The following is a 27969-nucleotide window of genomic DNA, read 5'->3' as shown; positions in this document are numbered from 1 at the left end:
CAGGTGAATTCTTTTCATGTTCATAAAGTGCATCCTCTAATGTAATCCTCAGTCATTGGGAAGTTGTAGGCAATTAGACAAGTCTTACTTCCACACTTTTCTTTAGCAGTGGATGCAGACTGCCCTTCAATCAACCACTTCAGTGTGAATTCTGTTTGCACCTGACGTTTTTAATCTTGGGTAGAACAATATCACCAAATGTGAAATTGGTATTTGCATTATGGACATCAGGAAAAAAATGAGAGCAAAGGAGAAGAAAAAGTAATGAATTGAAAAAGAAAAATAGAATATCAAATGTGTCACAAAAGCAAAGGAACAATTAACAACAACAACAATAATAACAGTAATAATAATATTAAATTACAGAATTTAGAGCATTTAAAGCTTTTTACAGCAAAATCATCCAAACAAAAAATAATAATAATAATAATAGGCAATTATCTCCAAAGCATTTGTACATATTAATACACATACACAAATAAGTATTCATAGTGTGAAAACTTACTTTTAAAGGAATAGTACTGCATTTTTTATATATTCATTTTCACAGGTTAGTATAAATAAATACATTTGTTACTGTAAGTAGAATTTTAAGGTATCTGTATTTTACTTGAGTATTTATTTTTCATTTATTTACTTTTTACGTTTACTTCCTACATTTCAACACAAATAATTACATTTTCAAAACAGGCTCGTTATTGTAGGTTCAACTGTATCATTTATAGAGCTTATACTCTGGAGTTACAGTGGGCCAGGACAAGTGCAGGTATGTTGTAGTCAGCTTCAAGCCAGCGCTACAGAAGAGGAACGTGCATAAAGGGAGAAATATTTCAACATGACAATGTTTCTACAACATTTTTGTGAGCTAAACACACAAACCCTTCGTGTGCACTTTGTCACACAGTATGTTGTTAGCTAAAGGGCCAGCTGCTGGGATTACATGGAATGTCATAATTTTTAATCACATATTGGATCTGTCAATTAATCAGATTTCATCTACATTTATACTAATGATGCTTAGATTCGCTGGCTGAATTCAATAATCATACCAGCTTTATATTTCTACTGCAAAGACAATGTATAGAATACTGTTAGTGTAGGAAATGGAACTCAGCTGTGAAACATCTGCTTGCGTCTTGTTGATTTCAGTTGTGTAAATCCACAAAGAGCAGCAGGCCAGCTGTTAGTATTTCCCCCACACTGAGCCACGACAACAGATTTTAGTGTTCCTCCACCTGCTGAATCACACTTGAAACCCCAGACTGTTCTCATTTTTCTGTTTAGGTGCAGAGGCAAAGTAACCCCCATTTATTTTTTCTCCTTTATTGCTTGTGTCCTAAATAACAGATTAAAGATGAGTACATTCATTAGAATTAGAATTTGGATTTGAATAAATTTGTATTTTCAGGTACTAATATTTTGTATTACATTAATATAGGAGAAGGTCTAACTACCTGTGCATAAAATAGATTGTAGAATTGTCCTTCAGGGAGCAACTTTTGCACTTTTTTCTGTACTTTTGGCACCTTCGTTCATTTTGATTTGTTCTGTCTAAACATACTTTAAGAAGTCTGGAGTGCAGTAAAATTCAGACATAGGTAACTTGACAGATGCTGATTTGAAAACAACTGGACATGGATAACTTGAGTTTTTTGTGTAATATTACTAATTAGGCAGCTCATTATCTTTCTCTTGACAACAATTTTAAGATATAACGTTTTGGGTCAGCCTTAAAGAAAGATAGAAATGTAAAAGTGACTTACAATAAATGCAGCTGAATTTTAAGCAAAGTTTAAAAAAAAAAGACATTTTATTTTTCACAACTTTCCCTATGATGTCAATACCAACAATGGCAGTAAAAAAAACATATCTAGCTCTACATAGCATTATTATCACTTTGACCTTCAGATCAATCTATTGACCCTGAAGGAGAGGTCAGTGGTCACATGGGACACAATATTTTTTAATCCTTATGCGGTAATTTCTATATGTTGATAATACACACTGCATAGTTTCCAAGTTATGGGACTTTTTGTGTATTTTTAAGCAATAAACCATTAAGTTGACCTTAACGATACTGGTAGATGTTAGCCAAATTTTCATACATCCCAACAATGTTTTATCAGAATTCATTCAAAACTTTTAGAGCTACTGTGTTGCGTTTACAGACAGAATGAAGGCAGGCATGCATGTGCTACATGCCAATTGCTTTTGTACAAGTAATATTACAATGATAAGAAGGAACACAAACTGTGAAATTATATTTGTTGTCTCTTCCATATCAGGCTTTGCTAGCTCTAAAAAACATGAGTAATATGGTCTAAGGTATGTGTGAGATATTAATTAATTTTTCTGTTTAAAAAAACATTTTTTTAATAGGGTCAACATATGCCAGTGTATTTGTGGAAAAGGGGTATCGGTTTTATTTGTCCATACAAATTGGTTAAAACTCTTTACAGAGACATAATTCTAAATGACAAGCCATCATTTGAAAGAAACACACTGATCTGCAACACGACATCCACATATTCCCATATTAAGATTTCCTTCTCCATGTGTTTGCCTGGAGCAGATTGATAATTTAAGTGCAGTCTCCGTGAGGCATTTATAAGATGTAAGCTGTTGATGCTGACATGGGTGTGTCTGCAGGCTGCAGGCCACGTCTCAGTGCACAACAGCTGGGACTAAAATCCTCCCTTGGCATTTAGACAAGACACACATATAACAACAGCAACAGCCAAAATGAATTCCTAGTACAGTGGGGCAAAAAAGTATTTAGTCAGCCACCGATTGTGTAAGTTCCCCCACTTAAAATGATGACAGAGGTCAGTAATTTGCACCAGAGGTACACTTCAACTGTGAGAGACAGAATGTGAAAAAAAAATCCATGAATCCACATGGTAGGATTTGTAAAGAATTTATTCGTAAATCAGGGTGGAAAATAAGTATTTGGTCACCTCAAACAAGGAAAATCTCTGGCTCTCACAGACCTGTAACGTCTTCTGTAAGAAGCTTTTCTGTCCCCCACTCGTTACCTGTATGAATGGCACCTGTTTGAACTCATCATCTGTATAAAAGACACCTGTCCACAGCCTCAAACAGTCAGACTCCAAACTCCGCCATGGCCAAGACCAAAGAGCTTTCGAAGGACACCAGGAAAAGTATTGTAGACCTGCACCAGACTGGGAAGAGTGAATCTACAATAGGCAAGCAGCTTGGTGTGAAGAAATCAACTGTGGGAGCAATCATCAGAAAATGGAAGACATACAAGACCACTGATAATCTCCCTCGATCTGGGGCTCCACGCAAGATCTCATCCCGTGGGGTCAAAATGATCATGAGAACGGTGAGCAAAGATCCCAGAACCACACGGGGGGACCTGGTGAATGACCTGCAGAGAGCTGGGACCAAAGTAACAAAGGTCACCATCAGTAACACACTACAACGGCAGGGAATCAAATCCCGCAGTGCCAGACGTGTTCCGCTGCTGAAGCCAGTGCATGTCCAGGCCCGTCTGAAGTTTGCCAGAGAGCACATGGATGATACAGCAGAGGATTGGGAGAATGTCATGTGGTCAGATGAAACCAAAGTAGAACTTTTTGGTATAAACTCAACTCGTCGTGTTTGGAGGAAGAAGAATACTGAGTTGCATCCCAAGAACACCATACCTACTGTGAAGCATGGGGGTGGAAACATCATGCTATGGGGCTGTTTTTCTGCCAAGGGGACAGGACGACTGATCCGTGTTAAGGACAGAATGAATGGGGCCATGTATCGTGAGATTTTGAGCCAAAACCTCCTTCCATCAGTGAGAACTCTGAAGATGAAACGAGGCTGGGTCTTCCAACATGACAATGATCCAAAACACACCGCCCGGGCAACAAAGGAGTGGCTCCGTAAGAAGCATTTGAAAGTCCTGGAGTGGCCTAGCCAGTCTCCAGACCTCAACCCAATAGAAAATCTGTGGCGGGAGTTGAAAGTCCGTGCTGCTCGGCGACAGCCCCAAAACATCACTGCTCTCGAGAAGATCTGCATGGAGGAATGGGCCAAAATACCAGCTACTGTGTGTGCAAACCTGGTAAAGACCTATAGTAAACGTTTGACCTCCGTTATTGCCAACAAAGGTTATGTTACAAAGTATTGAGTTGTATTTTTGTTATTGACCAAATACTTATTTTCCACCCTGATTTACCAATAAATTCTTTACAAATCCTACCATGTGGATTCATGGATTTTTTTTTTTCACATTCTGTCTCTCACAGTTGAAGTGTACCTCTGGTGCAAATTACTGACCTCTGTCATCATTTTAGGTGGGGGAACTTGCACAATCGGTGGCTGACTAAATACTTTTTTGCCCCACTGTAAATTAAAAACTTCCTGTGGAGCATCTTAATGCAAAATAGTAGGCACAGTATCTGTGGAGGCAATTACATGAGTCTAACAGTGCACACTGTTGACATTCATTCAGATGAACAGATTCAAATGTTTAACTGTGATATATCACAGATCATTTACAGTTTCTTTCTCTCAAACACTAAGAAGTATAACAGCAATTCACATTTTGTAGGCCAATTTACACAATGAAATCAGCAGAATTCAATAATAGGAATCCAAGCATACAAAAGGAAACAACAAGCAACCACCAGCAACAATAAAAACAAACTTATACTATGTGGGGTTCTTCCTACTAAAGCTATTTTAAGATGTCCCAAAGACAATACAGATCTTTCTCAACCAATACAGAAAAGCGTGTGGCCCCTCTTCCATGAGCGATGTTGAGCCATGGCTGCAAGAGCTCATAAATACCCTTTCAAAAGTTAAATGTTTCTCAAGCTTATGTTTTTAATGCCCCCTTGTTATCCTCATGACCTACCTACCTCCTGCCTTCCCCATGGCCTGGCACTTTCCCTCCACTGTGTGGATTAAGCCTGTTTCAGTTACAGAAATATTGAATTCTTTTTCAGAAGCTTTTTTTGTGGCAAATCCAGACAGGGAAAATATGGCCATCTGGTCTGACTCTATTACATACCACTAATCTCAGGTGGCATACAAACAAGCAACACACATCCACATGCAGGCTTAAACACATACGCACACATACAAAATACACTGTGCATGTTTTCACCTGTATTTCTGAAATTACCATATGACACACTGTACAATTTTTCATCCATGGAGACTCTTTTCAAGCAACGAGAGACTAAGTCCATGTATGCATTGTTTCTACAATCTCTTATATATGAGCTCAAGTGGAACATGATTCCACGTAGTTTCCTTGGGGATTACTAAAGTATGTTGATTCTGATTAATCGAGTAAATAATATCCTTTTGTTGGCATTCAGAAGAAAGTGCTAAGGACACCTGTGCAGAGCTCATGGCTTTAGCTTTAGCCACTAGTTGAAAGTTTCAAAAACACAGATGCTAAAAATGGGGAGACATAAATCAATATAATATTGATAATTAATAAAATTATTAATACAAGAGTGAATTTAATGAAGCTGAAATTACTCAAATGATCAGATCATCTATAGCCTACTTCACATTCCTTGGCGGGGGGGCATCAATGCACCAATAAATGGAGCTAATGGATCTAAATCATTTACAAATTGAAGTTATTGTTTACTTTTTGTTTTTAAGAAGCAGGCTTTTAGCTCTATGGCTGCAAAAGTAAAAGACTCTAAATAGCATCTCTAAAATATGGGGAAACTATAATGTCACGTTATAGGACGTGAGTCGCTCAGTCTTGACGTAATATGAGCCACTGTTTTCAAAGTTTCTTCCGTTTCCCTCCTTAACCACAATAAAATAAAAACCAACCATTTTCCCAGTTGCCATCGTTCAGCACTTCAGCCGTGAAATAGATGGTAAGCTGAAGGAAGCTGTGCAACTTTAGGAAAGTTGCCTACCTTGATTGCCGTGACGATCGCGCAAACTTCCGGGCGTTGTTGGCGAAAGTTTGCCGTGCAGTGCCGATGGCATGATGAATGTCAGCTGGACCGACTTAAAACCACAATGCGCTTTCTGTCAGCCCCCATGCTGACCGCGCCGACAGCACGTACGGCCGAGGTGCCCCGGCCAATTATCCAGGGGCCAGATGCGAGAGTGATATAACAACAGCATGATTCCGTTTAATTTGGGCAATTCCCTTAAAATCCTTGTTTTTCTGCGTCCTCCAACCAAATCTGTCTCTTTATCTCAAAAGGGGAGGAGAGAGGGAGAGAGAGGGGGAGAGAGCGAGACTGAGAGGCAGATTAAAGCCCCAACCTCTGCCCATCTTTATGCTCTCTTGGCTGCAACATCACGATAACTTTCTATTTTCATTTCTAATTACATTGCTGAAGGAAGAAGTCTGATTCTCATTTTGTCGTCATATGTTACACTTTGCTTTTCAAATGGATTCGATTTTTTGCGAAATATTTGAAAAAGAGCAGGCTACTCCACAAATTAAGCATTGTGTTAAATTACAATCTTAAGGTAAATAATTCAAATTATGTTGTAGGCCAGTAATTAATGCACTGTTGAGAATTGTACAAGTCTTTTGACAGGTTCACTGACTGGAGATCATACCACTTAAACGGGGTGATGGCTAAATTACTCAGACTCATACTGTTTCCTTTCTTGCCTGGCAGGTAAGGAAGGAAACAGAATGAGCCTGAGTAATTTAGGCATCCCTATAAAAGCAGCAGGCAGAGAGGGAACACAGAAACCTGCTGGAGCTCAGTGCAGGGTTGGTTAGGATAAAATAATAACATTTGCAGACAAACAACTCCAACATTTAGAGACATATGGCATGCAGCAGTTTCTTGGAGTATTAAGTAAGAACCTCAAGTTATCAAAGCCACTGTGAGTTTCTGCATGCTGCCTTTTTTGTAATACCATAATAGGCGACCACATACACTCACTGGCCACTTTATCTGTACACTTTTTCAACAGTAACTTGATGCTTTTAGGTGTGTTGACATAAGATAAGATAAGATAAGATAAGATAAGATAAGATAAGATAAGATAAGATAAGATAAGATAGAACTTTATTAATCCCTCGGGTGGGTTCCTCTGGGAAATTCGATTTCCAAAAAAGCACAGCACCGACAGAAGTTACAGAGTTATACACACACACACACATATATATAAATACAGAGACAATATAAATAAAATATACGAAGGGGATAAATAGAATAAATAGGAATAAAAAATAAAATACAAGTGAATTGCACATTTCAAGTATTGAGTCTATTGCACTGTTGACTATTTACAAAAGGTATTGCACAGTGAGGTGCAGAGGCACTACAGCTTAGTTGTTCCCCCCTCCTTTGTCCTCCTGTTTCCCCTCCCTCTCCCCTCCAGAGAGGAGTTAAACAGTCTGATGGCGTGTGGGACAAAGGAGTTTTTAAGTCTGTTAGTTCTTGTCTTGGGGAGAAGCAACCTGTCACTGAACAGACTCTTCTGGTTGTTAATGGCCGTGTGCAGAGGATGCCCAGCATTGTCCATAATGTCCATCAGTTTCTTTAGTGTCCTTTTCTCTGCCACTGTCACCAGAGTGTCCAGCTTCATGCCGACCACAGAGCTAGCCCTCCTGATCAGTTTCTCCAGCCTGGATGAGTCCTTCTTTGCTGTGCTGCTCCCCCAGCACACCACAGCATAGAAAAGTACTCCAGCAACCACTGACTGGTAAAACATCCTCAGGAGCTTCCTGCAGATGTTTAAAGACCTCAGCCTCCTGAGGAAGTACAGTCGGCTTTGGGCTTTTTTATACAGGTACTCTGTGTTGCATGACCAGTCCAGTTTATTGTCCACCCACAGCCCGAGGTACTTGTACTTGTTACATGGTTAAGATCAACTGCTCAAACTGAAGTTGAGCATCTAAATAGGGAAGAAAGGTAATTTATGTGACTGAGTATTTTAGAAACTGCTGATCTGCTGGTTTAGGTTTTTCAGGTATTGGTAAAAAAAAAAAAAGTGAGAGAATATCCAGTGAGCGACAATTCTCTGGGCAAAAATGCCTTGTTGATGTCAGAGGTCAGAGGAGAATGGACAGACTGCTCCAAGCTCATAGGAAGGTAATGGTAACACCAGTGCTGTTGCCAGTTCTGTGAGCTAAGGAGAGGAAACTGAGGCTATAATTCACACAAACTCACCAAAAATGAACAGTAAAAGCTTGGATATAGGCTGCATGATTTGATTAGTCTCCATCTCTGCCTTAGATTTGAGATGGTAGAGTCAGAATTTGGTGTAAACAACATGAAAGAACACATCCAACCTGTCTTGTGTCTGCAGTTCAGGCTGACAATGGTGTTTTAATGGTGTGTGGGATATTTTCTTGTCACACTTTGGGCCGAGGATTTCACCCTAGGAAAATTTCACTAGAAATTTTGGCATGAGGGTGCCATGAATATCAAATTTAGTGGCAAAATGAAAGCCACGTTTTTACACATATGCTGGTGTTACATGCTGTAATATGCAAGAAGGTCCTGAGTTCAATTCCCCCATCAGTTTGCATGTTCTCCCCGTGTTTGCATGGGCTCTCCCCGGGTACTCCGGGTACCTCCCACAGTCCAAAGACATGCAGTTAGTGGGGATAGGTGAATTGATCAATCTAAATTGCCCATAGGTGTGAATGTGAGTGCGAATGGTTGTCTGTCTTTGTGTGTTAGCCCTGCGATGACTGGCGACCTGTCTAGGGTGTACATGACAGCTGGGACCCCCCACGACCCTGAAAAGGATAAGTGGAAGTGAATGGATAGTTAAAATACACCAAATGCAGTAAAATGGTAAATGGCCTGTATTTGTATAGCGCTTTACTTGGTCCCTAAGGACCCCAAAGCGCTTTACACATTCAGTCATTCCCCAATTAACACACACATTCACACACTGATGATGGCAGCTACACTGTAGCCACAGCCACCCAGTAAGTATACACATGTGACATATAATACATACAGAAATAATTAAATTGTTGCTTAAAGTTACACAAAATGCAGAAATCTGCACTTTCATGAAACACTTTTCACCAAAAATTGAAAACTGTTTTTTTTCCTGATTTATTGGGTTAAGTTACAGCTTTTACTGTAAAAAACACAAACATGTTCACTCAATTATTTTCATAACTTGAAATGCAAGTTGTAGAAATTATATTGAATGTTAATTGAAGCTAGGCTCAAAGTGTTAATGCTAGCTTATTTTAATAAACAACATTGTCATATGCAAAACTAGTGTAGCACAAGACATTATTTTAGGTGGCACATGCCACCCCATGCCACCCCTGTAGATCCGCCCCTGACTTTGGGCTCCTTAGCACCAGCAGCTTTTTTGTTCAAACAACAAAGCCTCAAACAAGATAACATGCTATGTAACAAAGTTTAAATCATCTCAAGCTGCCTTTTTGAGCATGGCAGTGAGTTCACTTTACTCAGACGACATCAACGGTCCCCAGATCTCAACCCAATAGATCACCTTTGAGACGTGATGTGGTTCCAGCACCTTGGCTGGCAAGCTGTACCTAAAAAGGTGGCCGGTGAGTATTCATATTTCCTGAGGTGTCTCTTCCTGCCAGTTCAAATTGTCTTGAGTGGACTGTTGTACTGAAATAACACTTAACAAATAAAATAAATCAGACATTGAATTAAATATGTGAGTAATGTTTTAAGGTGGAATTCCCACTTACTCTGATTTCCTTTTATTTCCGGGAACCCATTTTACAGAGCAGCCGTTTAGACAATAAAAGCATAAAGCAGGTGTTACTAATTAAACCAATGAACATTCTGCTCCATTTAGATGCAGACCCCAGATTAATGTGAAGCACCTGGGTTTATGTGGTTTTTCATTGGAAAACAGTTCTACTGCAGGTTCACTGAAGCCCCATCTTGCATATTGAATGAGCCACTCAGGTCAAAAAGATACTCCTGCTGATTGAATAAGATATACTGACTGCAGAGCTGAATCCTATGTCTAATCATCAGTGTTTAAATAGATGTGGCTGGCACAGATACTTTCACAGGCTGACCTCTGGACCAGCGAACAGCCTCAGGCTGGGGAGGGGAAGCCACTGTCTGGGATCAACACAGTCACGTGAGGTTGATATCCCTGTAAGGATGAAGGCTGCCCCCTGTAGGCTACTAGTGGGACTGCTCTTTGGGAAACCGTACGCATTTATTTGTATGTAACAGCAGTTTAACCTGTTACGACACCATTCACACAGTATATTTATTCATGATGATGTCATTTTGATCACAACAGCATAAATTTTGATCATAACACATTTCCCACCATACATGTGTCCGTTTGCTTCTCCCCTACACTAGTTTCTTATCTGTTTATTTAAGAAAAGAAATGAAAAGTTGTTTCAGAGTCATTTATGAATAAAATGTATGTTTGTAATACATTGTATGCTTTTATTTTATTGTAATTTCCCCACTTTGAATGATTTTGTAATCTTTTTCAATGTCTCCCAGACCTAGAAGTGAGAGTAGCAGTGCAGAAGTGATAAAGAAAACAGACAGCTGGGCCGCCTCCCTTTTGGATACAAATCATTGAAAACCACAGTTAATTAGGACATTTAAGGAAACAGTACAAATATGATAAACCCAAAGAGAAACATTACAACCCCAAATTCGTCATTTAAGTTGCCAAAAATAGCTTCTCCTGATCCTTTCCCAAAGATAAACCCTGTCTATTTTCCCATAGGCATTGTTGAGTCAGTGGCCTATGCATTTTTTTGCTAAATGGACTTAGATTAGCAGACTGGCCACAGTTAGGTTATGTAACGATCTCATCTACATCTTTCTAAATCTGAAGTGAAGAGAGCAGATATCCATTTTGACTATTCACTAAGTGTAATCTTGTCCTAATTTCAGTGTTATGTAGCCTACATTTGCAAATACTTAGGATATGCCCTCAGATTTATGCTGCATCATTCAGCAATGTATAATTTACCTCACTACTCTGTTTGAAGACTGGACTTACTCCAACATATAAACATGTATCTCATAGTTTTCTTACTGCTATCCAGACAACACAGGCACACATCCATCTGTCCATTTTCTTAACTTTTTTTTAAAAATTATTATTATTCAAAGCCATATGGGACTTGGAGGCTATCCCAATTATCATAAGGAAAGATGTAGGTTACCCCCTGGACAGGTCGCCTGTCGATCATGGGGCCATTTCTGGATAAGTCTGTTTTAACAATCTCAGTTCATACTCATGAGCATTGCTCTCTTCTTATGGGAATCCTGCGCTACATGTCTCAGCAGGCCTGAGCTACTGGGCTTCTCTCATTCATTCACACTTCTATTTCCCCTCCCAAAGCTGTTACTATCAACTCTTATTTCATTCGTGTGACAAAAATAACTCAGACAAAGCAGGGCAAGCCAACTACAAAGACAACACTTATGAGACAATGGGATGTGATAGGAAAACATAGGGAAAAAGAGGATTTCATGTCTGTTGTATCTAATATTATTAAAATAATTTATCATGAGATGAATAAGTTGTTTGACACCCTAACTGATATCTTCAATGTGCTACATCCTTAAATGATGAGGTTTTAAATCCTTATTTTCTGTTTGAGGCAGATTAGTGATGGAAGAATTACTCAGATATTAGTTGATTGATGCACAAATGTGCATAAAGAACAAAGGAGCACTAACCAAATCTCTTAATGTGTGTTTGATGGAAATATGGCAGCACATGCATATCTGAAATTTTCTGTTTGCAGTGTTGTAAGAGTGGAATGGAACAAAAGATACAGACAGAAAATAATTTATTCACTGACACAAAGTTGAATCTGTGAGAAGGTTGAAAAAAAGCTGCAGAAAGACAGAAATAAAAGAACAAGAAAGAAAAAGAAGTCCAGAAAGGGGACAGGACATGATTGTTGAGCTTAGGAATTATTAATGGAAGTAGGATATATTAAGACTCTAATACTGTGCTGAATCTCAAATGTGAGCAATGACTGGTTGGAGGACAAGAGGAAGTAGATATAATTTGCTCCCCCGACTTACTGGCAGATACACAAAACCAAAAAAACATTTCTCAAATCGACATAAGTACTAAAAAAATATGTGTATGTATGTATCAGTTTCTTGGCACTGCATTATTATTCTTATTATTCTTATTCTTATTTTTATTATTATTATTATTCTTAGTAGTAGTAGTAGTCGTAGTCGTATTTCTGATCTTATTTTCTGCTGCTGGTGCTTTTTCATTCTTAAAAGGGATACAAGCTGGTCCAGCCTCCTATTTTTTCACATTAGTTTTGGGAAATGTCTGTCTTCTATGCATTAACCTAAAACAGAGAAAGTAATAAAATCATTCCATCAAATAAATAAAATAAGATATTGGTTCAGTTAACACTGTCATTCCACCTTGTCGACACCAGGGGGCAGATGAAAATAACGCATGAAGGAGGCATACAGTTAAGCAGCCCACTCCAGTCTGTCAGACAGACTAATAGAAAGCCGCACAGCTGATGAACGAAAGGCACTTCAGTCGGGTTCAGTTCATGTATCAAACCCAAGAATGTTGATGTGCGTCCCAACTTTGAAACAATCTCACTGCCTGCAAATTTCACACTTGAGGAAATCATGAAAACAGCAGGATTTGCAGATGCTATGCTCTATTAGTCAAACAAGGTTAAAAAGGAAAGTAAAAGTATCAGTTTGTTGTCTGAAGTAGTGACCAGTCTCACTGTGTTCCTATTATGTGGAAATATGACATAATGGAACATGAAGCCCTGAGTGAATGTGTCTTTTATCCCAGAATGCTCGATCATCATATCAGCGTTTTGTATCCTGGATTAAATTAGTCTTAGATATCTGAGTGTGTTCTCAGTGGCTTGTGTTTTATTGGTGTGTGGGTGGGGACATTTACTGGAAAAGATGAGGATGGAGAACTGAAAGAAAGATCAAAACCACCACCTGGGGGATTACACAAAGTATTAATGTAATGAGGTTTGTGAGTATGTGTGTCTATAAATAAAGATATAGAGATAAACTAAACAATGACCTTATAATCAAGCTCTGGTTGGAGAGGTAGTGGAGGAATCCAACACTACAGATGGACAGATGAAAGACAGACGGAGCTCAGTAAGACAGGGAAGTTAGAACATTAGCAGTTGAGTCTTTGTTTCGCCGCAATCACGTGTCTCTGTTATGTGGATCGATTTATTAATGGGTGTCAAAGCAAGTCAGCTGCAACAATTAAAGAGAATACTGAAGATTAACAGGTCACTGGAAGCAAAGGTATATCGTGAAAGCTGGCTATAGATTTTATGTCAAAGCTATAAATAACATCAGGTCATCTAAAGCACAGACAGGCTGTCAGCCATCCACCATCGAATATCTGGCATATTAATTAACCTTTTTATAGGTTTATGTATTTATCTTTGTCTTCCTTACCCAATATGATTATGGAGTGTTCACATAACACAGTCCTCTAGCTGTTTAAATCATAAACCGGTGAACAGAAAAAAGAAAACCTAGTGTTATTAAAACGGGGTCTTTCACCATCCATACAGGACTGATGAAAAAGGAAACTCCCCTCCTCCACACACATGAATGTAAAGATGCACTCAGGCTATTAAGAGGGCTGCATGTTCGGGTATAAATCAGCTCACAGTACATCAGGGAAATATGTCCTGCACATGAGACACTCTCTTGGCCTAATAGATATTACCTCATACAGCATAAAAGCAAATGCACTTATGTCAATCAAAATGACTAGCTCTACAAAAACATATTGGTAATATTGTGAACGAATGTCACTACTTTTCAAGGCCACTAAATCAAGAGTAATTAAAATTGCCCCAAAGCGTCACTAAAGACAAGAGACAATAACCCTGCAGGGAGGAGGAACCACTAGTGGGCAATATGACTGGAATATTGACAAGTGAGCAAGGCGACGTGAGGAGAAAAAAACCAGGTACAAGGGGGAGAGCCAAATGGTTCTGATTCAGAGAAATGTTTGCACTTGTCCCACTCTGATGAATTACAAGTCGAGGGCCTTTTGCTCTCTCTCGCTCACTCCCCTCCTTGCTGGTTTTATAAATAGGCCACTTTGCTTTCTCAGTAATCCACAGAGAGCACAAGATTCACTTAAGGCGAAAAGCGGGACACGAAACCATTTAGGTGGTGAGGGTTGATACACCTTATGTAATGGACATGAGAGCAGATGCTCCAGTAGCGGTTCCCTACGCTCTGTTACAGCTTTTTCCTTTTTGTTTTGTTTTCTTTCTCACACAAAATGATGTCACAGCCGATTTCACTATCGTTTCTGTGACAGCTGCTTATAGGACACCACGGTGTGAATCCACATGAGAAAAACACAACAGTAGCTGCATGTTAGCATAAATATAGTCTTGATGTTATCAATGAGACCAGTATAATTCATAATAACTTTATAATATACATTTATTTTAAATAATGAAAGTATCTCTGAATAGATATTTTCTGTTTTTAGTTTATGTTCATAGGACATGATAAGGACAGACATTCAAATCCATATTTCTTTGGGTGTAATAATATACAGCTTGATTCTTAGTTCCTTCTTTTGCATACAATAGCAGATAAAACAATCCTTGTACATATAGTGAGCATAGACAGCTGTAAGTATAGACAACAACACATTCAATGAGCTGAGGATTATCTTATATTTCATTCACACACGTTTTTGCCTGTCAAACAGTTGAAGAAGACAGAGCAGAGCAACTGGTTTTCTGAGAGTAACTTTGTACTGAGACAGGATTTATTTGACCAAGCTCTGCATCAAACCTCAGTCCATCCACTTCTGAGGCTCAAAGGCAGCTAATTAATACAAAAACAGAGTGAAAAACAACAGGATTTTATCATTTCTGACAAAGCAAATCAGTTTCATGGATTTTCTATTACGCAGGAACCTACACATGGCAGAGTCTGGTTCTAAAGCATTAGGTACTTGACGACATAATCAAAGCAGCTCTAACTCTTAGATACATTTACATGGCTACAGTTGTGCAAACCCCACAATCGGCAGGTTTAGGTCCGTTGTGGCAGCGAAGTCTGTCACAGAAATGCGTCTGCCAGACATGTCCATAAGATTACATCTCTCGGGTAAGCATCTGTGTACACTGTCTGTATGTTTTAAAATGCCCAGTGTTTGTATGAATGTGTGTCCGTGTACAAGTCCACTCGTGTTGTGCAGTACAGCAAAGCCGTGTTATCCATGACTTAGATCCTGATGTGCCACGCTGTTGGTTCCTCTGAGAGTTTGTTGTCATTTCAGGTGTTGTATGCTTGCTAAGAAGAGCAGCAAAGACAGCGTCCAGCCTAAGCCTGAAGTGACATATATACGTAGGTGTTCCTGTACACAGGAGCAGCTCATAGTAATGCAAATACACATAAGAAAAATACAAGGGAGAAAATTGCGGCAGTGTTGTCTCACTTGAATGATCATACTTCCCTTCACAGACTTTGCTCTACTTCCTTATATTTTAAGTCTTCAGTAACTTGCCTTTGCAGACACTGTAGCTTATCTCACAGGTCCACACGCACTTGTGGACATCATCACAACGGAGTGTTTCCTTTCAGTTTGCTTTGTTTAATATACTATGTGCATGTGTTTAATATATGCAGTACATAGGCTGTAAACACTGTGCTAACGCTGAGCACCATTGTCATTCTAGCCTGGAAACAAGGGGAGCAGCATTTGAGAGCAGTGACGTCAGTTTGTGTGTCTCTGAAAGCTCTACGTTTCTCTCACAGTCTCTTTGTGTCTGAGTCTATTTCTCTCTCATAAGCTCTCTCACCCACAAAATATTACACACCGAGGTTGATGGACCTATATGTTAGAGATGGCAGCACTCAGACAGATCCTTGGAGCATTACAAATACACTTGGGTGAGCAAAAACTCTGACTGATCAGCTATGAAACTCAGTGCATCCACTGAGCTGGCAGCAGACGGTGCGCTTTCACGATACATAGATACTAGGTCATGACTGCAACAGACTATAACAAATAGAAAAGTGAAGAGTTTGGGATGTTGTTAGCATCCACAGGGCGTGTGATATCTTTCATCTCCTATGCTGGAGGTAGCTAATAAGCTGCCACATGAACACACTACCCTCTCTAACTTAGAACTTTCCATGTATGTAATTAAGTACGTTTTCCTTTCTTTATTGTCAAATATTACTTATATTAATGCATGCACCAATGATTACTTTTGAGGACATGCAGCTTTGCAAAATCAGAACTGCAAAAGTTTTGGTTAGTTAAATATGTTGGGCCAGGGGAATGATTTCTGAAATGGGTGCAGAAACGGAAAAAAATGCATACAAAATTAACAAAAGAAAATTGATGTCTTTTACAAACCAAGATCCAATTTAGCAGGTGGTTGCACATAACAACTTTCAGAGGAAAACAAATGTTCCCTTTTCATGTCTGCCTTAGATGGAGGCCATTAAAGGATAACGCTGTGAAGCAGCTTGATTAGGTCAGATTACTCTGTTTTAACAGCTAACTGCTTAAGACGTCGTAAGCAGACTTGCAGTAAACTCAAATGCTGGCACTAAAGCTGAAGCTTAAAAATGACATATATACATTTCAGTTGATCATGAGACCTAAGCTGTGTTGATATATGCAACAGAATGTCAGCAATTTGCCCACAAAATCATTGTATCTATTCCTACACACATGGAATGCTTTGAAGTCAAGAACAGCAACGTTTATTTTGGGCAGTGATGTCAAGCTGAACACGTTTAACTGCGTGTCTAAGGTTACAGCAAAGAGGCTGGAAACTCACCCAGAACACTAAAAGAGTATTTCATTCAACATTAAGGCCATGAAAATATATGTAATAAGACCACGTTGATCATAAATTAATTATATTAAAAACACTCATTAGTAGAATACGTTAAGACATTCACTCTGTTCAGTGTTCTGCTGTTCACCTGCTAATCTGCACTAATTAGAGGCAAGAAAAGGCTTCGAGTGGAGAGAGTCACGCACCCTGCATAGACATTGTAAATCATTTTGAACTTCATCAAGAAGAAATGGCAGGAAAAGAATGTGGTGTACAGAATTACAGCAAAGCACTCATTTAGGCTGTTGGTGTCTACCTGTCTCTGCTAGCTTGTACTAGACAAGATGTAGCAAGGGAATGAATACTAGTGCACATGGCCACCAGCATATTGGTGCTGCACTCTCGTTCTTTCTTTCTTAATTCGGTGTTCCCTCGAGAGAACAGCTGTGATCTGGTTGAAATGATCTTTCTGTGTATCTGGACCTCGGCAGTTAGAGCAGCAGATTAAAGCTGCCCATGAATGCTGATCGAGTGGCCTGTTTTATAAGTTATGACACGTCTGTAATATTGTTGGAATATTGTTATCATGCATTCTTTGTGCAGCAATTAGAGAAAGAAGATAAAAAAAATTTGTGGTCCTTTTATATTGTTATTATTGATTATTATGGTTAGGCTACAATTTTGCTACTGTTGGAGGCAGGATAACTACTTTCACAGGTAAGACTAACTCCATGCAAACACTAACAATGTCGTGAATACGACAGCTGACAGTTCTATAGTATGAACATGATGTGGGAGAGGATGTGGTCTTCTCTACTGACCCTTTCTCCACGTTAATCTCACTGATCTGCTCTGTACTCCTATACTGGGCCCCATACATTTATCAGTATGCGGACCTTTAGCTTCCCACTACAGTTATTGTAGATCCCAGCAGAAGTAAATCATCCGAGCTCGCATTATACATCTGTACGCATCTTGGTGATGTTTACATAGTTAGTGTTGGCCAGGGTGCAGTTTCCTGTTTTCCTGGCCTCTGATCTGAAGTCCTCCATACTGTGGTTCACTGCCTCTTGGATTTCCACATAGTCAGACTTACTGAGAGTGGATCCACTGCCGCTCCGACCGCTCTTCTTCAGCTCGTCAGCTGAGCTGGCTTTAGGCACACTTGGCATATTCAGATACTGTGCCTGCTCCTCACCTTCTGTCTCTCTGTGGTAGAAGTAGTTGAAGTTTGATACAATGACCGGTACAGGCAGTGCAATAGTCAGCACACCGGCAATTGCACAGAGAGACCCCACAATCTTCCCCCCAATAGTTGTTGGGACCATGTCTCCGTAGCCTACGGTTGTCATGGAAACCACTGCCCACCAAAAGGCCTCGGGGATGCTGCTGAACTGAGAAACTGGCTCGTCTGCTTCTGCAAAGTAGACCGCACTAGAGAAGAGGATGACACCAATGAACAGGAAGAAGATGAGGAGGCCCAGCTCACGCATGCTGGCCTTCAGTGTCTGCCCTAAGATCTGGAGTCCCTTGGAATGACGTGAGAGTTTGAAGATACGAAATACCCTAACTAGACGGATGACACGGAGAATAGCCAACGACATGGCTTGCTGGCCTGCCTGGCCATCCTCTGGCCGCTCTGCTAGTTCTGTGCCGAGGGTGATGAAGTACGGGATGATTGCCACAATATCAATGATGTTCATGATGTTGCCAAAAAATCCAGTTTTGCTGGGACAGGCGAAGAACCTAACTAGGAACTCAAAAGAGAACCAGATGATGCAAAGCGTCTCAACAATGAAGAAAGGATCTGTAAAATAAAAGCTTGCAGATGGAGTGGTGGTGTTGTATGTGGACTGGAGTGAGTTATACATCTCATCTTCGTTTCGATTAAGTGGCAGTGTCTCCAGACAGAAACTGACAATAGAGATAAGAATCACCATGACAGAGATTATGGCAATGATGCGAGCTGGTCCTGAGCTCTCTGGATATTCAAACAGAAGCCACACTTGTCTCTGGAACTCGTTTTCTGGCAGAGGCCGCTCCTCCTCCCTTATAAAACCTTCATCCTCCCTGAAGATTTCCATAGCCTCTTCACCCAATTCATAAAACCGGATCTCCTCAGAAAAAATGTCAAGAGTCACGTTAACAGGCCGGCGCAGTCTCCCTCCAGACTGGTAATAATACAGAATAGCGTCAAAACTTGGTCGATTCCGATCAAAGAAGTATTCATTCCGGAGCGGATCAAAATACCTCATCCTTTTTTTAGGATCACCTAGCAGTGTCTCTGGAAACTGGGAAAGTGTCTTCAGCTGTGTCTCAAAGCGCAAGCCTGAGATGTTAATGACAACCCTCTCGCAGCATTCATGATCCGGATCCGAGTCGTAATGGTCATGAGACTGACCTGGATGTGCTGCTGCTTCATCCGCAGGGTCGCTGGTAGCGACCGTCATGATGGAAGAAGATGGGACCTGCAGCTTTCAGACCGGGCGGGGCCACGCTGGGCCACAAGTAGGTAAAGTCTCCACACACTTGTACAGTCAGGCAGATTTGCCTGCTAAAAGGAACAGACAGAAAGCAGAGGTAGGTTTAATATTAATGTGATCAGCACATGCTTCACGCTCTACTTTTTATGGGACTTTAAACGAATAACTTGTTCAGAAACTTGTATTCACTGGCAAACATTTATGATCCACTTATTTTGTCAATTCTTAAACCAAACATTTTTCAGCTGCTGTTATTTCCCAGAAAGGCCATGTTACTTCAAAGCCTTGAAAGCAGAGCATTTGAAAATAACAAGTTGGTGGGGGCAGAACCATTTGCGAGCGCTGGCTCCATTGTGTCTGTGTATTAGGTTATGAGTTCTCCCTCATATGAGCACACTGCAGGATCAATATGCAGGCCAGTAATACAGTATCCACTCTCACAGGGTGCAATTACAACCAACAAATCTGATTATGAGCTCAGTGCTCCACAGTCTCTGAGATGAGCTTCCTCTATAAATCTGGTGTTACCAGCATTTCCTACCAATGCTGAAGAAAAATCTTACCTAATTTAATAAACTTCGTAGTTTTTTCAGTAGAGAAGATTTTGGGAGATTTGTCAATTCACGTGTTTGACATAACACACATCTGTTCTGTTCATTAGCAGCTGCACAAAAGCAACGGTGGTCCACAAAAAAACCAAAAAACTTGTTTCAGCTTTTGATTTTTAAAATAAGGTCTGAAAAAATCAATCAATCAAAAGCCCCTACCTGCTACTTTTCACAGGCACGTATTGGGCTTGTTTACAGTCTCTGTCCTCTGCTGGTAAATCTTAAGCAGAGTGCCCGGTCCTGAGTCACTCCCCTCGGTCCAAGCAGCTCCTTCCTGTCACTCATATATCATCCGAAGCTCTGGCGCTGCAGCAAGGCGGCAGTGGGAATGGGAGAGGGGACAAGGTGTGAGGATGCAGGAGTTACCTCCATCGCTTCAGTGACCAGCGGGCACATGCCGAGATGCAGCTACGCTACAGGCTGAAGCTGGTCGGGGACGACGGTGGGGGCAAGTGGTTTGCACTTAAACACACTTAAAATCCTGACATTAGTTAAATTTAACATGACACTGCCGTCGCCCAAAACAAAAACAACGACAGCCTTGATGCCTGGCATCAGTGAAGAAAAGATACTGTGAAAGCCGCCGAGGAGATTTAAGAAATAACGCGGAATCACCTGTTTGATTCCTAAGTTGTTTAAAAAAAATGTTACTTTTTAATTATTTCAACGTAAATATCACCATCCTTTTTTTCGGATGGGGAAAATCCATATGACTACACCAGTGATGCACATCACTAAGAAACAGAATGCATTCACAACTCCATGGATGAAACCAACCCTCTGATGGCGAAATAAACTATTGCTAATAAATGTGAGTCCAAGCAGCCAAGTTCATGCATTTTCAGACATTAAATGGAAATGTTGTAGTTGACTGCAAGCGCGAGTTAGTTTGGAGGGGCAGGTGCCAGACATGCTCAAGCCATTTGCAGCCCTATCCTGTGCGGATCATGGAAATCCACAACAGTCTCCATGCACTAAACAAAGCAGCATAGCATTATCTGTCCGAGTACAGGCAGCATTATTTCAGATAGGCTAATGGCATGCAGGAATTCACCGCGATTGTCTTGTTGTTGTGCAGACGCATGTAGCCTATTAATGTTTTGTTAAATCCAGTTTTTCTCTTCTCAAAAGGTGTCTTGAGGTCGTTCGTCTATTTCTTCATATGTGCCCTTCTTCCCCTATTTGACTAATCAGTCCAGCGGCTGTGTCATCTCATCACGTCTAACTGTTTTTGAGCTGCCGGCTCTTCCCGTGTTTCTCATAATTCACCATAATTCACCATAGTAGAGATGCGTGGGCTGCAGTTAGGCATTGCAGCGCATACTAAAAGCTTCTTGTGCGCCTCGCCCCATCCCTTTGCGCTCCCCACCCCCCGACACTCCTGTCCTCACTCTTCCACATTAAAGAGGAAGCATCGCCCACTAGAGAGTGGAAGCGTTTCTAAGCAAAACACGCGCTGCTCAGAAGAGATTAAGGGGAAGAAGAAGAAGAAAAAAACCCTTAGAGGCAGAGAATGTCCGAAAAAATTTGAGCGATAAAATGTTGTTAATGACTTGGCTTCTGTTGTGTTTCCGATGTGGATATATATCCACATAACAAATTAGAATTGGGCTAAAGAGAGGCACAAAAACACCGTGAACAACAGTGAGGGAGAATTGTAGGGGAAATTACACGTTTAAACAGCTAATGCACAAAACAACAAAATCCCAGGTGCTCAAAGTTATTTTTGACGGTCTTGAATAGTTTTGGAATTCATGTCTCTCCAATGATTATAATAGTTAATCTTTATATGTATGACATAGAAACACCCCTGTCCTGATCGCTTTGTGTGTGTGTGTGTGTGTGTGTGTGTGTGTGTGTGTGTGTGTGTGTGTGTGTGTGTGTGTGTGTGTGTGTGTGTGTGTGTGTGTGTGTGTGTGTGTGTGTGAGAAAGATTACACTTTAAAAGATTGCATTTTTAAAAATTATTCTATTTATGAAGGAAAAAACCTGTCCAAACCTGACTGGCCCTATTTAAAATAGTAGTTGCCCACCTCGTTATCAACTGTGATTAAGCTCATTTGTTGAAAAGTTGAGTTCAAATTCACTTGCCATATCCAGGCCTGATTACTGCCAGACCTGCACAATCGAGAAACCCTTACATAGAACATGTCTGACAAAGTGAAAGAGATCTCAAATTGAATCACCACAATCACAATCTAAAGAAACTCAGGAACAGATGAGAAACAAAGTCACTGACATCTATCACTTTGGGTTACAAAGCCATTTCCAAGGCTTTGAGACTCCAGTAAACCACTGGTGAGAGCCATTACCCACAAATGGAGATATCCTGGAACCTTCCCAGGAGTGGCCAGCATACCAAAGTTACTCCAAGAGTAAATCAGTGACCTGGGAGGTCACCAAAGAACTGAGAACAACATCTTAAAAAAACTGCAGGGTTCACTTGCATGAGTTAAGGACAGCCTTCATGTTTCAAAAATTGGACAGGAACTGGGCAAAAGTGGCATCCATGGGAGAGCTACATAGTTAAAACCACTGAGAACACCAAGGCTCGCCTTGCATTCACCAAATAACGTCATGGTGAACCCCGAGACTTTTGGTGAAATATTTTGTGAACTGACAAGACAAGAGTTGAACTTTTTGGAAGGTTTGAGTCCCCAAACCAACACAGCATTTCATAAGAACAACATCATACCAACAGTCAGACATGGTGGTGGTAGCATGATGATCTGGGGCTCCTTTGCTGCTTCAGGACCTGGACGACTTGCTCTAAATGATGTAACCATGAATTCTGCTCTCTATCAGAAAATCCTGAAGGAGAATGTCCAGGCATCAGTTAATGCCATGAGGCTCAAGCTGACTTGGTTTATAGCTTGGATTTAAACAGCACAGCTAGGTTTGGCCCGTTCCTCTTCCCCGAAATGAAATAATCATTTTAATAACTACATCTGCAAATTGCATTTATCTAAATTTATTTGATGATCTGAAGCATGATGAAGCAAGTGTGATAAATACAAACCATAAGACATCAGGAAGGGAACAAATACTTTTTACGGTACTGCACTGTATTTGCCACTCTGGTGTTATCAGGTTCTACTGATAAATGCCCTGGAACTCTTAAATCTTCAGTTGTTTGTGAATGTAAATGAACACAGCCCATTTCTAAATGCAGGAGCAAGCCCAGCTTCCAATATCCCGCGCTGGGTGTCAGTAGAACAATGATTCATCTTCCACCACCATGTTGAAAGCAATTATCTAAACACACTTTCACTCACGGGATGAGGAAGAGTGCACGTAGAGCATGTTATAGAATATGGGATTCAGAAAGGGTCACAGTGACGTGAGGTTTATTTAAGTCTTGCAGCTGTTTTGTGTTTTTGTTTTAAGATCCAACATCAGTTTTTCATGTTAGAATTCACTGTTCTAAACCATGAATACATTTTTTAAAAATCGCTTTATTTCTTTAACCAAATAAAAAAATCATCAGCTAACTGAAGTCTTATTGGAATCCCACTATTAATTACTGTTGTACTATGTTGAAGCGATACAACGCATATCTATACTTCAGATGAAACCATATATATATATATATATATATATATATATATATATATATATATATATATATATATATATATATATATATATATATATATATATATATATATATATATATATATATATATATATATATATATATATATATATATATATATATACATATATATATATCTCAACAAAAAATGCAGTGGTAACTAAAGTCTTGACCTAAATCATAAAGTTGGTATTTCCTAGCTGGTACAGTGCTGGGCTTTGAATGCCCATAGACATATAAAGTATAAACAGTTTTATATCAATGCCACACAGTTTACCCAGAGTTTGACAGACCCAAACCCCTTCCAGATAGCCCGATCCATCTCCAGTTCCCTCTTACCTTCAGGTTATGCCAAGTCTGAACCTAATAGGAGCATTGATTGTGTTTTATGTTTAGCCAAGCAGGCCAGATAAAATCTGAAAGGGAAACTTTAGATTGCTTCCCAACTATTGACCCCACATGACTGCAATAACCATGCAAACATTATTTTTCACTGTATTAAATATGTACCATGTTGTGATAGCCAGTGAATTTATTGGAGCTTATGCTCCAAAATGCTACCCAAGCACTCTGTTTTGTTTGTTTGTTTTTTCTTTCTTTCTTTTTTAGAAGATGGATTAGAGGAAGTAAATATGATGGATACAGTCTTAATACTCGGGATAACATCCAAGTGAAGAGGTTACGCAGAAACCATTATTCCTGAAAGAGAAGGGCATACGAATATTTTGAAATGATTATGGCACGACTAGGATATGTGTGTCGGACACGCACACCTAAAATCTCCAGCCTTTCTCATGCATGACTGGAAGAGTGAGAACGAGACCGAGTGAGGGAGAGAGGTTGTTTATCTAAGTTATGACAGACGACTGCAGGGAGGAGCTTTGTCCTGTGTGACCTCTGCTGGTGCTGCAGCAGGTGATATCTTACTAGATGCAACACACTCACACGTGCAGTGATGAGCTGTTGTTATCGGTACATTCCTTAACATACTGACTCCCTGTTTCTTTGTGGCTTCAAGCCCACAAAAATCCATGTGCAAAAACACACACATTTCTTTATACATGTATAAATGAATATGAATATGTTTCTGAAACTGCAGTTAATGTAAATGGAGAACAAAAATAAACGAATCTTTGTTGCAGAACTCGGCTCCTGTATGACACACCAAGGAGTTCATCAGCTTATTCTGGCCATTCATCCCTCTTTTTCCTCTCATTTTCTCCACCCACTCTTCACGTTCTCTGCATGTCTCTCTCTATATTTAGAAAATGACCTTGCAAGTTCTATACCTGTCTGTTGAAAGCAACCGGTTTTCACGATGAGATATGTCCTTACCTCCAGAGCAGAGTGCTCCGGTATTGATTCTAGATGTGGTTTCACTTTCCGTTGTTTTCTCCACCTTAGAAAACAAGAGAAAATCAATGATCTTGCTGATCTGGAGGGTGTGGTTTAGCAAAGAGAGGAGTATACAAATGGCATGTATTCTGTATCACTAGATATTTGCTGCTGAATCTATAAGCAACATATTAAAACATCACCTTTGCATGGAGGCTCTTGGTGGCCTGACACGTCCACTGAACATTCATTTTCCCTAAGGAATTTCTGAAACTGTGGGCAGCAGTTAAGTGCTCTCTGTCTGGACAATTCAGCTAAATGAACAGTTAATGTATACAAACCATAGTCTGTCAGCCACAAGCATCAAGCACCAGTCTGCCTGTAGTCTGTCTGTGTATATTTGTATTATATTACTAAGAGTTGTGGAAAAACAACTATTGGGAAAGACACCAGAGAAATGGTGGAAATTGTGTCAGGAAGAGCTTATATTTATGGATCAGAAGACACTAGATTAGGGAGGATGGAAAAAAAGCCATCAGGAAATGCAGAAATGAGGGATGCAGAAAATGAAAACGAAGGGGAGGGATGGAAGAACAGAGGTGGAGAGGGCAGCAGATAAAGGTCACGGTGACAGTGATGAGTCATGCAGCAGAATGCAGGAGCGTCTTTGTGTCTCTGTGTTAAACTGTCAGCCTCTCTACCATTTGTCTCTTTGTTTTGGCAGCAAAAGATTGCAAATGAACATCCTGCTCTTGCTTAATCTAAATCTTCTTGCAGGCCCGCATGTGTCAGACTGTGTATATTTGTATTTCTAAGGTATTTCTTTCTTTGCATTTGTATACAGAACTGGACAGGGAGTCCTGTGTTCTCTGCTACGCCTGCGGCTGAAAACTGGTACTGATCAGCCAATCAGCAGTAAGAAATAATCTGATTTTAGTGGAAGCACTAGCAACAGCATCATCATCCTTAGCAACCATCGTTTCCTGCAGTGCCAAGACTGTAGCTCTGCAAGCGAACAGGGAAATATCACACAACTGGGAGTCACTAGAGGAAAAAACAACAAGAGGCGTGTGTACTGTGTCACATGACCAGGGCATAAAATGCTTTATTATACTTTATGTTAAGAAAGTCACGAGTTTATTGTGAAAGTTCTTTTATGAAGAATTTTGAAGCTGAAATCAGTCGACACCTTCCTTTAGAACATTAGTGTGTTCACTCTAATCTGGACTCTGGTTTTAAGACAAAATGTAATCATGATTAAAAATAACAATTAGCTGTTGGTACTGTTAGAAGATGTCAAGCAGCCAATAAATAAAAAATGGTTTAAATTAACATAAAATTAAAAATTTAATCATCAACAAACTGATCTCACCTCGGGTCGAAAGCATAAGCATATATTTTAGAGAATAACATTCAAATATACCAAAGTATGCAATGGGAATGATTAAAAAAGCTTACCCATGTGTTGATAATTGATAAGTCCTGGCACTCTGTGGACATAGAATTTTATTCTGTGGAGTTATTTGATTATATTTTCCGCTCATGTCTTAAACTCGTGCTGTTTCTCAAAAACAACAGACGAAAATTGAAAATTCAAATTATGAAAATCAAATGAAGTGAGAAAGATGATGTGTGAAGGCTGTATGGAGGGGATTTACTTGTAATGAGGGCTCTGTAGACCTTCTGGCTCACTGTTTACCAGCCTGGGCCTCAGCTTCTCTATTCCCATCCCTGAAAGCATTGGTTTGGGCCACAGTATGCAGCTGTTTCAGTTGCTTCATATTTATTAAGCGAGGAGCATTTTGCAGCTAATGATCCAGACTTTCCCCTAAAGTGTTAGAAGCCAAAAAAGACTCAAAAGGGAACAAATTATGGATTAAAATTTGCCCCAAAGTGCAGTGTCTCTTGTGATAATATTAACCTTGGAAAATTTATGTACATTTTGTGTCTACGACTTCTTTCCTCTGATCACAGGTGACCAGAAACATCCAAAGGGACATTCCATCATCTCCCTTCAAGATCTGTTGGCATTTTGATTGTGAAGGTTTTATACTATGTGTGTGCTGGGATGATGTTGGCTCACAATATTGAAATTGTTTCAACTTAAACTTGCTGTTCACATCGAGTCCCTGCATGGTGAAACCCAGTCTACACAGTGTACAATTCTAATAAACACACTGATACACAAAATTAGACTTTGCTAGCCTCTACCTTTCCCTGTGCACAGTTTACAGTAACACCAACAGCTCAAGAGATTAGCTCTGAAATACACCTGCAGAGGGCTGAATCTGCCACCAGCAGCCCTCCCCTGTTACTATGGAGAGTTGTTGTGCATTAGCCCTGTGGCTAGTGTGAGGTCTGATGACATCATTTTTGTGATCGACTGCCACATTGTGCCTTCTCCTATGTTTGATACTGAAGGAACAGACAAGCAAAAGAATGAAAACAGACACAAATAGACTGTGGGGGGGATTTGCTGCGCATGTAAGAGGGGACAACCAAAGATATAGTGGTTTGATTCTTTCAGCCACACTTTTGCCAAGAGAGATGGCAGAGTGGTTAGTGAACTGGCAGGCTCGTCGCAGCAATAAAGCACACTTTCTCATACACAGCATGACAGCATGATTGCTGCAAACCTTTGTTACAATGTTAATATTTACCTCTTCGCCTGGGAGATGACATGAAGTTTTCCACTGTGCTCTAACACAGCTCAGTGCTCTTTAAGGTGCAACCAGACAAACCAGGGGGCATCCAAACGTCTGACGTAGAATTAAATTTAGGAATCACCAAATGTTTCTTTCTAAATCTGTCAGAGAGACGTCTCTTTTATTTTCAATATTGCCCTTCTAGTTCATTGATGGAGTACTCCGTCATAAGCTTCCTGTCTGGTCCTGCTGCTACAGAGAGCTCTCTTTGTTCTTTCTTCTGTTGTGTTAGTGTTTTCCTGTAACCAAAGGACTCTGGGCCAGCACTGTTTTTCACTATTAAAAGACTGTCACGTTGCAAGGCTCTTCACGGGAAACACTTGTTAAACAGTGGCACATCCTGTGTGCCAACAGCATTTCTGCACACAGCAGAATCCAGAAAAACCCATGAAATGATTGAATATTGCAGTACTGAAGGATTAAACCATTTTATATCATGTACTTAATTGCATTATATGTTGCACAGGTAAGG

The 27969-nt window shown here is 40.0% G+C and overlaps 1 protein-coding gene across 3 annotated transcripts; it reads right to left on the bottom strand.

Annotated features, from left to right (window-relative positions):
- Positions 1–16037: 16037 nt before the first annotated feature.
- kcna2b (potassium voltage-gated channel, shaker-related subfamily, member 2b) lies at positions 16038–21171 on the bottom strand. 3 transcript variants are annotated; one of them, XM_080898460.1, is made up of 3 exons: positions 20917–21171; positions 20022–20168; positions 16038–19325 (listed from the first exon to the last, which is right to left on the bottom strand). In XM_080898460.1, the coding sequence occupies exon 3, from the start codon at positions 19219–19221 to the stop codon at positions 17728–17730; it is 1494 nt and encodes a 497-aa protein (XP_080754586.1). In that variant the 5' UTR covers positions 19222–19325; positions 20022–20168; positions 20917–21171; the 3' UTR covers positions 16038–17727. The 3 variants fall into 3 exon arrangements, with proteins under 3 accessions (XP_080754586.1, XP_080754587.1, XP_080754588.1); XM_080898461.1 differs by having other exon boundaries at positions 16038–19322; XM_080898462.1 differs by lacking the exon at positions 20022–20168.
- Positions 21172–27969: the final 6798 nt, after the last annotated feature.

The sequence above is a fragment of the Rhamphochromis sp. 'chilingali' genome (assembly GCF_963969265.1).
Source record: "Rhamphochromis sp. 'chilingali' genome assembly, chromosome: 12".
In the NCBI taxonomy this organism is placed as follows: Eukaryota; Metazoa; Chordata; class Actinopteri; order Cichliformes; family Cichlidae; genus Rhamphochromis; species Rhamphochromis sp. 'chilingali'.
This window is presented reverse-complemented; position numbering and strand designations above follow the sequence as displayed.